Source organism: Artemia sp. Qi Xiang Cuo, chromosome 3 (assembly GCF_049724085.1).
Source record: "Artemia sp. Qi Xiang Cuo chromosome 3, ASM4972408v1, whole genome shotgun sequence".
Lineage (NCBI taxonomy): Eukaryota > Metazoa > Arthropoda > Branchiopoda > Anostraca > Artemiidae > Artemia > Artemia sp. Qi Xiang Cuo.
The window spans coordinates 12,947,189-12,961,853 of NC_142796.1; the positions used below are offsets into that span (position 1 = coordinate 12,947,189).

Consider the following 14,665-nt stretch of genomic DNA (forward strand, 5'->3'; position numbering starts at 1 on the left):
TTGTATTTCTAAAGCACCAGTTTCAATTGTTTTTAAAGCTTTAATCAATGTGAATTATTTGTTTTTAATTATCAATTAATTAAAAAAAACTTTTTCCACGAAATGAGTTTTTCGAAGAAAAGTAAAGAACTTCATTAAACAAAAAAAAAATAAGCAAAAATAAAATCAAATAATCTATCAAGCGTGAAACTACCGCAAATCAGCATCGATAAATAAATGAAACCCAAAATAAACAGAAATTACAATAAATAACCGAGTCAAACTCAAAACGAGCTGAAATTAAAATAAGTTGGGCTCAAAACGCCTATGCCTTCCCAAGGCCAGAATATAATTTGCGCTTTACTGAAAAAAATATAAATATTTTTACTTTTATAACTTTAATAAATCAAATAATATTAAGATTTTGATTACTAAATATCAGTATGTGTATATTAAACTGACAATGCGCATTCATTGAAACAAAGATTTCAATAAAAACTTATGTGCCCACCAAGGCATAACTTATAACCCTTGCTCTGAGACTGTGGGGGGAGTGTCCTGCTCAAATGTATAATTTCCTGAAGTTTAACTGCTTTGAACCAAATGGCCTTCTTAAAATTTTGATTGGATGTGGTTGGGGAAATGGTGGGCGTGGAAGGGGTGTTAGTTGCCTTCAAATTACTTTCGACTATTGAAAAGGGCACAAGCCATTTCAATTTCTAATCGAATGAGCCATTTTTGAAGTTTCTACGACAACGCGTTCTATAAAAAATTTATATTCTCCCAGCGCATAACTTACAACCCTTGTCCTGAGGGCTGTTGAGGGGTTGTCATCCTCAAAGACCTAATTTCCAGAACTTAAAACTACGTTGAACAAAATGGCTATCTAAAAATTTTGATTGGATGTGTTTGGGGAAAAGGTGGGCGTGAGAGGAGGGTTAGTTACCGTCCCAAAACTTTTTGAAGTTTCTACGACAACGCCTTCTATAAAAACCTTATATGCCCGAGGGATAACTTACAACCCTTGCCCCGAGGGTTTTGGGGGAGTGTCCTCCTCAAAAACATATTTTCTATCTGTAAATCAACTGCGCTGAACAAAATGGCTATTTAAAAAGGGCACTAGCCCTTTGAATTTCCAATCAAATGAGCCTTTTTTGAAGTTTCTACGACAACACCTTCTATAAAAACCTTATATGCCCCCAGGGCATAACTTAAACCCCTTGCCCCGAGAGTTGTGGGGGAGTGTCCTCAAAAAGATATTTTCTATCTGGAAATTAAATACGCTGAACAAAATGACTAACTCAAAATTTTGATTGGATGTGTTTGGGGGAATGATGGACGTGGGGGGGGGGTAGTTGCCCTCCAATCACTTTCAACTATTGAAAAGGGCACTAGTCCTTTGAATTTCCAATTTCGAAGTTCCTACGACAACGTCTTCTATAGAAACCTTATATACCCCCAGGGTATAACTTAAAACCCTTGCCCTGAGGGTTGTGGGGGAGTGTCCTCCTCAAAAATATATTTTCTATCTGGAAATCAACTATGCTGAACAAAACTGCTATCTCAAAATTTTGATTGGGTGTGTTTGGGGAAATGATGTTCTGGGGGGGGGGATTTGCCCTCCAATCACTTTCGACTATTTAAAAGGGCACTAGCCACTCCAATTTCCAATCGAATAAGCCCTTTTTGAAGTTTCTATGACAACTCCTTTGATACGAAGTGCCCGGGTATGGAGAAAAAAAAACACATTGTGCCAATATCGTTCAGCTTAGGCAGCGCTAGCACACTGCCTTTGATTTCAACACATGGGCACTAATCAGTGAGGGTACAATTACCCCCCCCCCCCTTAAATTTTACCCCCCCCCCCCTTAAAAATACCTGTTATTATTTTTTTCTATGCAAAAATCCCTCGGGGTTCTGAAATATTCTTTTTTGTATCTTCAGAAAAAATATAAAAAAATATTTGCCCATCCCAAGCGTTTTTCTGGATGACATCTTTGGCTTTTCCTATTAATCTGCAAGTGTTTGACTAGCATTGGTGTAGTGGATTTATGTACTTCTCTCTTATTTTTTTTTCAATTGTCTTTTTCAGTCTCAAGTTTTATCCAAACAAAATGGAAACTATTTTCTCTTTACTCTAATTGATCTAATATAAATACTTGTAGATAAGCAAAGGTTTAAAAAAATATTTGCTTTGGAGTGTTTTCATTGAAAAAATAATAATTTTTAACCCTGATGTACTAAGAAAAGTTTTCCAACTCCCTGGGTTTACCTGACTTGACACGATGAATATTTTGATATGAAAGGCATATATCAGTGGTGCTAATTTGCAAAAAATGTATGAACTGCAAACATTTTGTGCATTTAATAATGCTGAATATATAAAGGTATTTTCAGTGTCCAGGGAGGGTAATTACTCAAGCCCCCCACTAAGTGGTGCTGTTGAAAATTTTTGGGGATGAATATTCTAAATAAAGATTTCTGTGTCGCAAAAAGATGCAAAAATAATAAAATAATGAAGAATCTTTAGGTGTAAAGCTATATCATACAATAGCTTTTATTATTTCACTCTTAAATACATGCCACCTCTAGATTGTAATTTTTTGCACACATATCTAGCTTAGCTATTATTTGTATCGAAAAACATTCAGAGCTTGATGAAGATACATAAAAATAACAAATCCTGAGAAGAAGATGGTCTTGCAGAAACTGAATCTAGAAATAATTTTCACATAACTGATGAATTGATGAAAGAAAGCTTTTTTAACTAAGCAAGGGTAAAGAACTTACTTTAAAATAGCCCATGCCAAATTTATAATAAAATATTGACCAGTAAATGCCCAAGCCGTAACTGAACTTTCAGGATATATAGCTAATAAAAATAAAACGACAAAAAAGTCAATACAGATTAGCCAATTAAGATTCGATTAAATTGCTCAAAAAAAGCGGCTAATTAACTATTCTGTTATCTTGGGTTACTGTTGTAACACTTCTGGATTAGGCAGTACACTTTATAGAAATTTTGACCTACTTTTTCTATGAACCCATTCTCTGTCAAACTAGACTAGCCCATTTTTGATGAACTAAAGTTTCTGAGACAGAACAAAGAGAATATAAATATATTGTATTTGTAGTTAGTGGCTTTTGTCGCTATTCCTATGGCATTCCATTGAAACTGAGCGTGATTTGGAGATTGAAATTACTCCAGTCGATATTTGAGTGTGACGTGTATGATAAAATTGAGACAGATCGAAGGAGTGAATTTAATGGTTCACTTACATAGAAAATTTTGCTAAAATTTTGTACAGTGCTATATTACAGTCATAATTGAAACAAAACTTCATTGGTCGAGCGATCAGTAAGAACTATTTGACTCCTATTGATTTCACTCCAACTAAACATTCTTTTCTTCAAAAACAGCTCCTCCTTAATTCGTGGTTTGGATAGAATTATAAAAATATATAATGAGTATCTGTATCGGTCCCTGTCAAAGCGTTCACCCATGGAGATTCATCATAGCGAAAAAAAAACGCAGCTGACTTTTTTTCGACCAGTACTCTAATGAAAAAGAAATAGTACGGAAATCAAAATTCTCTGTTAGAGATGTAGTTTGAATTAATAGTACTAGCAATGTTTTTAAAAAGGATGGTTAGATGTAGTCCACTGAACTTTTTAAAAGGTCAAAAGTTCAGGGGAGTATGCTGCTGATCTATCGAATGCGAGACAAAAGCGATGGTGAGATTTTTGGGGGATTTTATTACGAGGAATTCCAGAAAGTTAAAGATAATGGCTTTTATCAAACTGAAAAGGTGTAAAGAACTTGAACACGGGGAGGCAAAAATAGTTGCTGGTTCACTTGCTAGGGTACAACTCTGAATTTGATTCTTTAATAGCTGCTAAGAATATAAGAAAGTGATGTCAAATCCTGCAGGTATCTATGTAACATTTATGTATCTGATCTCCTTTAAGATATAAAAAAAGTAATTTTTGGACTAAACTCTTTCTGATGATCAAATTTAGGGTTAATTTGAAGTTATTTTCGTCCAGCGTATTCTCAAGAATACATTTGATGTTTTATAAAAGGGGATGGCAGTATGACATCAATGTCACGTGATTGGCCATTCCTCTACGAGAAATGGCTGCAAACTTTTGACTCCAATAAATACCACTTTTTGACTCCTGCTCTACTATGACAATATGCATTAACTGTGTTGAGTCGAGACACTTTTTTGTCATCAACAACAAAGTGTCAAGTCAAAAAAGGGGTGCTTTCAATTTGAATTACTATAGTGTTTCTGCTGGTTTTAAGCTTAGAATGGCTCTTTAATTTAAAAAAAGCAACTTCTTTTTGGATTTTTTTTAAATTATTCATTATCATTAAGTGATTAACCTTCATTACTGCTATTACTAGCAATTTACTTAAGCATCAAGTCACCAGAGGTCAACACAGCTATACATGATCCTTCTCCAAAACAATCTATTCAAAGCCTCCCTCTTTAAACCATCCAAAGAAGTTCCCGTTTACCCTAAATCATTCCTTATGATATCCTCCCAGCCCATTCAGGGACGAACTGATAAAGTTTGGTCCTAGATGGCTGGCCGACAAGGATGATCTTTGGCAATCTGTGACCCTTCTTCTACAGAACGTGTCCTAGCCATCTCAGCCTTCCTGCGGAATTGACCCAATTTTTTGTACAGCTTACTGTTTAAAATACGGTCTGTCAGTCGGGCACCCAAAAGAATCTTAGGCAATTTCTCTGAAAAAACATGAAGAATATCCTCCTCAGTCCCTCAAGGCGTCAGAAATATGCATAACAACTGTCATCACTGCAGTTTCTAATATTCTAGTCTTGGTTTGCACGCTTATCTTCCTATTCTTCAAATTTTTTCAACTGTGAAAAAATATACTGGGGCTCCACTATCCTACATTTAACATCTTTGCACCCACCGTTCTTACTAATAACAGTATCTAGGTTAGTGAAGATTTCCACTTGATCGATATTCTCGTTACCCAACATTACCCATTCATCTTCACTTATTCCCTAGTCTTAGTGACTCTGTCTTCTTAACATTAATTTTTATTTTCCTAGCATTTTCATCTAGGATGCTCAAATCATCAGTATAAACTACGTATAAGAGGATCTATTCCCCAATTGATTCCGTTCTCTCCCATTTTCTCGGCCATACAATTTAGGACAAAGACCATCATAATAGCCAATATAAATATGGATAGAACATAACCCTGCTTAACTCGTGGTTTAATACGAAACCAAACACGAACCTCATTTCGTACCTTAACCACAGCAGTGTTATTTTCATATATAGCACTCATCACTTTAATGCATTTGTTTAGTATCAGGGCTGCAGCGGTATCTAGCAACCCAGTAAAAGACGATCATGTTCCATACTGAGAAATACAATAGCCCATAACTCCTAAAAACAGTATCAGATCAAAACGTGAAGCATACTATTAGATCTACCTTGTCCGAAACCCCTAAATAAAAAACTTACACTCCCTTGGCTTGAAAAACAAGGGAGTTCCATTGGCTTGAAGAACAAGAAAAGTGGCTCCACACAAGATTTTCTGCACAAACAGTAATTTTTTTTTTTTTTATGTTTTTTCTCTTTTCTGTTTTCCGCAGCTAGCAGGACACTAGAACATCATGGAGAGCTGTTTAATGGCTAATTTTAAATATAATTGCAGTATTTAGAAATCTTTTATAATTAATAAAAATATTTTTTTTTATAGAATCAATTTTGTTCAAAAAACGGCATTTTTGTATAACACTGGAGCAACAAATGTTATCAAATGGGATCAAAAAAGGATTCAATTTTTAGCATTATTACAAAAGGCACTTCGAAATAGTTATAAAAAAAAGATTTCATTTTTAACATTGTAGCATACAAGGATACGACCTTCGCTAAAGCTCCTCTAGCAGGTGAATCAAATGCTTTCTCATAATCTATAATACTGAGGACCAAAGGTGTTTGATGGCTAAGGCACTTATCAATTATTAATCTTGGAGTAAATATTGGTCACCACATTCCCTACCCTTCCTAAAACCACACTATTCTTCTCGTAAAGCTTTGTTTAGAGCATCTTTAAGTCTAGAAAGTATCATTAGACTAAGTAGTTTACTCTTTACATAAACCAAGCTAATGCGTCTATAACTACCACACTCGCATTTATCACCTATCTTATACAGGGGCTTTATTAGGGTTTTTCTAAAATCACTAGGTGTTTCCCCTTTTTCAAAAATCATCTTCATATTCTTCAGTAGCTTATTTCTAACCCCATAACCACTATATTTCCTCTATTTTTCATTTTCCTCTATATCTTTTCTTGTAACTCTATCCCAGTTTAGCACATTCTCAAAATGTTCTACCCATTTCTCTTTAACTCTTTCTTTATCACTAATTGTGACTCCGTTCCTATTATTAATTGGGACAAGTTCAGAATGGCTGATCCTTCTCGATCTATTAACATGCCTGTACAATATTAGCATGCCTGTAATAATTCTTGAACAAGCCCCTTCTCTTCCCTCTCTATGAAGCATTCTCACTAATATGTCTAGCTGGGTTCCCAGCTTTCTTCCCTAAGACACCATTGGCAACTTCACAATTTATGTTCCTAAAATTATTCCATCCATCTTCTACATTGTGAACTTTTAAATTGTTCCGTTTTGGGTTTCAACTGTTCCTAGAAAGCTTGTCTCAAACTCTCATCCTAGAGTCTATCAACGTCATAGCGTCCAGAAGATAGGTACCCTTCCTAAATTGTAGCTTTAAATTAGCCCAAGATGCTACTTGATTGTGATCTTTGCTTTTAACATCAATTACAGTACTCATGCATACCCTAGTATCTTGTATTGATGCCGCCAGTCTTCAGCTTACAATAGCAAAATTAATGAAGTTAAACGTCTTACCCTGTGAATACCATGTTAACTTATTAGCCATTTTATAACCAAATACTGTATTGATTATAACTAGATTGTTATACCTATACAATTGCATCAATCTCTAGCCATTGCTGTTTTCTTTTCCTACACCAAAATTGTCTTAGGCTAGGATACCATTTACCCTTACTTCTACCCACCTGTTCCTTCAAATCTCCTAATAAAACTCCATATTTCCAACTGGAACCCTATCTATTTGTTCTTGTAACTGTAAATAAAATTCATCTGATTCACTACTATCTCCGCCAGTCAGTTTTACTTGACGAAATAGGTCATTTTGGCTACCGAAAACTGGATGTAGAACCGAAGCCCTTGTCGGAGGCATGAGAGTGTAATGAAAAAAATTTGTAAATAAATAAATATTAAAAAAAAGTAACAAATTAAACGAGCTGAAATTAATCTTCGTCCCCCTAAGCCCCCTAATAAGATTGTTAGCGATCTGAGCTTGTATCTTGCTTCCATTGCACAGAGTCTCTCCTCCCTTTCACTGCCATAACACCTCTCCCAAACAAATCTGAGTTTTACGTCCACGTTCTTTTCAAAATCAATAAAAAAAATTCCAAGAAAGAAGTTTTACAAAGAAACGTAAAGGCAATATTAAACTTAAGATCAGCAGAAATAAACACCTATAATAGTTCAAACTTAAAACAACCAGAAATTACTATTAAAGAATAAATGAAACAAAAAACGAACAGACATTAAATAAACAATCATATAAAAACAAATATACAATAGGTACTAATATAAATGAATAAATAAATCTTAAAACGAATAAAACTTAAATTGAATATTCAAATCAAGCTTAAAACGAACAAATACTCGTATCACTAGAAACAAGAATTTTGCTACTGCCTTCTTCCCTAACTGTAATAGTATAAAGCCTACTGTGGCATTCGTGCTTTACTAAAAACAAATTACATTAGAAATTCTTTCTTTTGTAGTTGTTACAAAATTAAAAATAAAAATTACAGGGAAACAATCATTATATATTCAATATTATGTTTAATTTTATTAGTTCTTTCCAAGACTGTTCAAGACACAAAGAGTTTTCGCTACAAACGAGAGTTTGGCTACTGCCTCCTTCCTTAACTGCAAAAGTCCTAAAGCTTAAAAGTCCTTCCCTAAAGCTTACTGCTTCGTTGGCGCTTTACTGAAAACAAATCATATTGCAAATATTTTCTTTTGTGCTTATTACAGCATTGAAAAAAATTACAGTGAAATAAAAGCTTGAACTGATGAGCTTTCAGGAATTCATGCCATTATACAGCAAATATTTAGTTTAATTTTGTTTGGTTCTTTCCAATACTGTTCAAAACACATATAATTTTCAGTAAAGTGCCAATGACGCAGTAGGCCTTAGACTTATACGGTTAGGGAAGGGGGTAGTAGCCACACTTTTGTTTGTAGTGGTTTTTGTTCGTCATAAGCTTGATTTACATATTCAATTCAAGTTTTACTCGTATTAAGATTTATTAATATATTTACATTAGGACCTGTTGCATGTTTACTTGCTGTGATTGCTAATTTAATTTCTGTTCGTTTTGGATTTCATTTATTCCACAGTATAGGTACTCTACAATAACAAAATTCCTACCTTATCCAATAATTATTTTCAACATCACTCGTGCACATTTCTTCATGACTCCGCCTTCACGCCTGCACAATAAGGAATTAACCAATAGTTTTGTACCATTGGGTGCTGTGATGTGTCTCAAATGTGATGTTGTGATGTGTTGTTTCTGAAGCAAATTTTGCTACTGTAGAGTATCAATATTGTGATTTATTCCTTAATAACAATTTCTGGTTGTTTTAAGTTCAAACTATTATCAGAATTTATCGTTACTGTTCTTAAATGTAGCATGACCTTCAGTTTTCTTCGAAAAACTTCTTTTTCGGAAAGTTTTTTTTTATTATTAATTTCTACTCGTTTTTAATTGCAAAAGTTTCAAGTTTTTCAACATTCTATATTTCAAACATAATTTTTTTCCCAAGATCAAAGCATAAAAACTAAGTGTCAACGTAACACCATCCAGGTAAACAAAGTATCAAAGTAACAAGAAGAAAAATGCATAACTTACAGTCCTTGCTTTGTAAATCAAAGTTGCCCCGTAAATGAGTAAATCAAAGAATGAAAGTGAACAAAGTATCAAAGTACCAATAAGCAACTTGCATGACTTACAACCCTTGCCCCTAGGCTCTGGGGGAGTTTCAACCATGGAGGCATAGTTATTTGGCCTTTGGACTATTTTGTTCAAAAACGCTATCTCAAAATTTTGACCGGATGCATTAAAACCCAAGCAAAACTACTTTTTTTTAGAAATGATTTCGCTCTTCGTCCGTAGAAAATGAATTCTTTTTCAAACAGTTCGTGGTAACGAACTGTAAGTAAGGAGCGACCCGTCTCAATAGTAACCGAAACTCTGAAAACGGAATTTTGATACCGATAGATCAAAAGTATCAGATTTTTATGCTGATTTCAAATATATGAGTTTCATCAAGTTTAGTCTTACCCATCAAAAGTTACGAGCCTGAAAAAATATGCCTTATTTTCGAAAAAAGTGGGAAACATCCCCTAAAAGTGGTAGAATCTTAATGAAAATCAAACCACCAGATTTAACGTAGCAGAAAACCCTAGTATAGATGCTTCAAGCTCCTATCTGCAAAAATGTGGATTTTTTTTTTTTTTGCCAGAGGAAAGATCACGAATGCGTGTTTATTTGCTTTTTTCCAGGGGTGATCATATCGATCCAGTAGTCCTAGAATATCGTGAGAGGACTCATTCGAACGAAAATGAAAAGTTCTAGTGCCCTTTTTAAGTGACCAATAAAATTGGAGGGCAACTTGGCCCCCTCTTACTCTCAGGTTTTTCCCAAAGTCACCCAATCAAAATTTTGAGATAGCCATTTTGTTCAGCTTAGTCTAAAATCTAATAAATATATCTTTGAGGATGACTTAATCTCCTACAGTCCCCGGGGGAAGGGCTGCAATTTATGAACTTCGCCCATTGTTTACATATAGTATTGGTTATTGGGAAGTATACAGACGTTTTCAGGAGGTATTTTTCTGGGTGGGGGGGGGGTCGGAAGAGGGGATTACAGGGGAGGATCTTTCCATAGAGGATGTTTCATTGGGGGAAAGGGACATTTCTATGAAAGGGGCGCCGGATTTCCCAGCATTATTTAAAAACAATCAGAAATCAAATAAAAAAAAAACTTTCAGTTGAAAAGCTTCTTCAGCTGAAAGTAAGGAGCAACATTAAAACTTAAAACGAACAAAAATTATTACGTATATGAGGGAGTTCACCCCCTGGTCAATACCTCGCTCTTTACGCTAAAGTTTTTTTTAGTACTTTCAAAAGAGCTGTCTATTCTAATTAACCGGCCTTTGTGATTCAGGAGTTTATGATTCGAAAAAAATTCAAACTCTAGCGCGAAGAGCGAGGTATTGATTAGGCATATACTCTCGATTATATGGGAAGTATACAGACGTTATCAGGAAGTATCTGTCTACGTGGGGTACGTCGGAACAGAGGATTTCAGGGGAGGATCCATTTAGCCAATAGAGGAAGTAAAATTCATATGGGCAAAGTTTGTTTACATTTTTCATGTACGGTGAGCCAAAATCAAAGCTGCATTAATTCAAAAACGTTCCGAAATTTAAAAAAAATTAAATAAAATAGAATAAAAAAAAGTTTTTTTTAACTGAAAGTAAGGAGCGACATTAAAACTTAAAACGAACAGATATTATTCCGTATATGAAAGGGGCTGTCCCCTCCTCACCGCCTCACTCTTTACACTAAAGTCTGACTCTGTCTCACAACTTTATTTTTTAAAACGATAAAAACTTTAGCGTAAAGAGCGAAGAGTTGATGAGGGGATCGCCCATTTCATATACGGAATAATTTCTGTTCGTTTTAAATTTAATGTCGCTCACTATTTTCAGTTAAAAAAACTTGTTTTTTATTTAATTCTTTTCAAGCGTCAGAATAATAAACAAACTCACAATTTCATACATTTTAAAGGGTATCACCTAAAATTTGGGGGTGTGGGTAACATAAAATGACAAAATAACCTTTGCACAATCAAATATTAAATTATTTTTATTCTGTTTTTTGACTATTCAAACAGGCCAAACAAAGATTATTTTATAATTCGTTTAAGAAAATCTCCATTTTCACCCTTTTAAATTCTTAGAAACACCAAACAAATTTTGTAAGTTTGGTACATCAGTTGAATCACAGTTCATATAATTATCCAGTAAGCTTATCGCAGATCATTTCTGGTCTTCGTTCTCGGTGCGAACAAAAAGCTCCTCCCACTTCTTCGTGCAGTTATTAATAGCGGGTTTCCACTTGTTTCGCGTAAAGTGCATTATTCGTAATAGCGGGTTTCCACTTGTTTCCGATTGTTTCGCGTCTGACTTGTCTACCCGTGAAAATATCTGACGCCGCTTATGTTTCTACGTTCTCTGGAGCACTCGCACCCCGGTCCGGGTTTTTATAATGGGTGAATGATCATACTGGATAATTATATGAACTGTGAGTTGAATAGTCTAATGCCATCAAATCAGTAGTAGATAATTTGTAATTTTCTTCATCGTTTGACTAGTGACTTCTGGCATCTGTGTGCCGTTCATGACTGGTTAACAAACCGTGAATTCTTTCTATCATGTAGCGGATGACAACCTGGACCTTAGCCCAAGGGTGATTTTTTGCTCAGTGCGTACATGTTGACTCCAATTCAGGGTTGCCACCCTGACCTAGGAAGAATTTACTAAATCGGAGAGGAAAAATTTAGTAGATCGCATCTGTTTTTACTAAATGCTCCAAAAAAATTTTTGCGCGTGCGGCTACGCCACACTCGCACCAACAAGCATCGATTTTTACTATAGGAGGTTCATCAGTATGATTTTTCACAATCTTTTTCCTTTTTTCTTCTTTTTTTTTCTCCTTTCCTCTTTTCTTTCGTTTTCATAGTATGATTGAAAATTCCGGAAACCTACAAGTTCAAAAATTCTTTTTTTGGATATATATATATATATATATATATATATATATATATATATATATATATATATATATATATATATATATATATATATATATATATATAATGTTACATTTCTACTTACTTTTAATTTCTCTCAGCAGGCTCCTTTTTCCTCAACAAAAATTTTCAAACTGATTCACCTAATCACCTTGGGTGGTTGGCTTTTGTTTTGATTCCAATAGATTCCCAATCATTACAAATCCAAGTGTTATTATAGCTTCATTTTTAGTTGGTAAGATTTGATACACAGATAGCTGATTTTGTCGACCTTTAGACGCCGGTAGTGAAGCGTCCGTTTACGAAAAAAGGTGACAGCTTGTCTATCTTTGAGACAGGCAAGCAAAATTGTAAATTGTAAAACAGACAAGCAAAAATTGTAAATTGTCACATGTTTACGATAATTTTTTTTCCCTGAATTCATGGAAATTTTTTTTTATATAAATCCTGACTTTTTACTAGTTTTTACTAGATTTCGGGAAATTTACTAGATCCTCTAAATTTACTAGATTTTTTTTTACTAGATCTAGTAAAATACTACTGACGGTGACAACCCTGCTCTAATTTGCTCATGGTACTCCTCTGACCCTGGCCGTAATGCATGATTTATTTTTGCAGAAATAAGTCTTTCTGCAATTTTGTCTGCAGTAAGCTGTTCTCGAGAAAAAGAGCTGGATGGCAAAATTCTACAACATCTTAATACATGGGCAATAAAAAAGCAATCTAATCGTGTTTGTTCAAAAAAAAAAAAGATTACAAAACGGAACCAATATTCAGTAGTAGACACCACAAAATTTGTAGATATTTTAACGCAATTTTAGATGCCTTCATTTAGTATTATAGTATTCTTCTATGAACTTACAGCGGAAATAATTTACTTGCCCTTTCTTTCCTTGGGTGACATAGCAACAAAACATAACTATAGCAGCAAAAAATAACTATGTAGTTTAGTGAATGTTAATTTGTGAATCTTATTATCACTGTTTAATAAAATAATTTAAAAGGATTTATATTTTAAAACTAATTTGATTGGTTTATTATTATTTTTTTATTTTGTTTTCAGTGAAGCACAAATTATGTTCTGGTCTTGAGAAGGCACGGGGGCTGTCAACCTTAGTCATGTTAATTTTTGCTTGGGTAAGCTTGGGTTAGGAAAACTTGGGTAGGTTCTTTGCGTCTGGGGTAGAATCTGGATATATTATGTTCTTCTATTAATTTTGTAATTTTCATAGTATTCAGCTTTTTATTTTTATTTTGATGAATTGACACTCCCCTTAGAATATTTTTACTGAATTATGAAAATTGGAAGAAAAATCCTAAGCTAAACCTTCGCTTAGGGATAAACTATAGCTAAACTATAACTATAGTTTATAACTTAGGGATAACCTAAACTATAGGTTAGGGATATAACCTAAGTGGGTACCTAAGAAATACCTAAATGGGTATATTCACTTAGGGATTTACCCACTAATTTTCATAACCACAATAAACATATTTCTAATATACCGTAACTTAAGGCGGATTTGGCTGTTTCAAAGGCAGTATGTTACAGGTATATTACATTAATAGCAGTATATACCTTAAATTTTCCATACCTATACATATCTCAGTTCTTAATTTTTGCAATTTAAGGGTAGATTAAGGAGACACATAACATTAAATATAGGCTACAGGAGAGTGGAAAAACTACAGAACGCATATTCTAGCTTTAATGAATTAGAAGAAAAAGGTTGTGCTAGTATTAAAAGGTTTACATTAACAAACAAAGCTTTTATTTATTTATTACAGTTACTTAGAGATACTTCAGCAAAAAAAAAAAAGTAAACCTCAACCAAAAATCTGCTTTTCAAACAATTTTCGCTTCAGGAATTAAGTTATAACACTTGTAAAATAATTCAGTTAAAAATGAATAGAAATCAATGAAAATAAACTATTTTCTTGAGAGTCGTGTCGTCTTCTTCCTAGGGGGCGGTGAACTTGACGAACTACTTAGGTCTTTACCTGAAATAGCATCCAGTGAGTATAGAAAACATAAGACACTAGAGATATAGAATACCATACTAATACTTAAATGACTTCAATCAATAAATTTACTCCCCCCCCCCACTCAACACAGAAAAAATTGCCATGTGTATAGACTGTCCTACTCCTATTTCCTCCAAATAATTTGCTTCGCATGATGTTAACACTGCTTTTATTTAATAAAAGTCTATACAGACTTTTAATAAAAGTCTATATCGACGCATTCAAATTACAAGAATGCGTGGAAAATAAAGTTTATAATAAAAACAATTGCCCATGCCACTTCTTGACATCTAAATAAAACGTTTGTTATAAAAACAGACAAAAAGGCTAGTTTTAAACATGAAATAAAGCAACTCCAGAGAGTCATATGCAATCAGTTTATGTCACGGGGAGGATTTCTCCAACTAAGAAGAAAACGCAAAAAAAAAGAAATTATGTTAAGGATATAGAAAATTATAAAATTTATTGACAAAAATCTTAAGATACGCGTGGCCTGACAGAAAACCGCGACTCTGCGCATCCACCCAACCTAGAGTCATTTTTCTATTTTCTTCTCTCTTTTTTTTCACTTAATTACCTGTACGACTTCGTAATTCCTCCATTTTGCATTCCTGGGGCCAGTCTGAACCGCCTTAATTATGTTGTTACATAAATCAGTAA

General features: G+C 34.0%; 1 protein-coding gene across 5 annotated transcripts in view; it reads right to left on the reverse strand.

Moving 5' to 3' along the window:
* Positions 1-13,744: 13,744 nt before the first annotated feature.
* Cap-D2 (CAP-D2 condensin subunit) overlaps positions 13,745-14,665 on the reverse strand; it is a 215,665-nt gene continuing 214,744 nt past the window's right edge. For all 5 annotated transcript variants that reach the window (XM_089108481.1, XM_089108484.1, XM_089108483.1 and 2 more), the window contains exon 20: positions 13,745-13,981. In XM_089108481.1, coding sequence (XP_088964607.1) covers positions 13,911-13,981 — 71 coding nt within the window. In that variant the 3' untranslated portion in view covers positions 13,745-13,910. The remainder of the gene's footprint in view (positions 13,982-14,665) is intronic.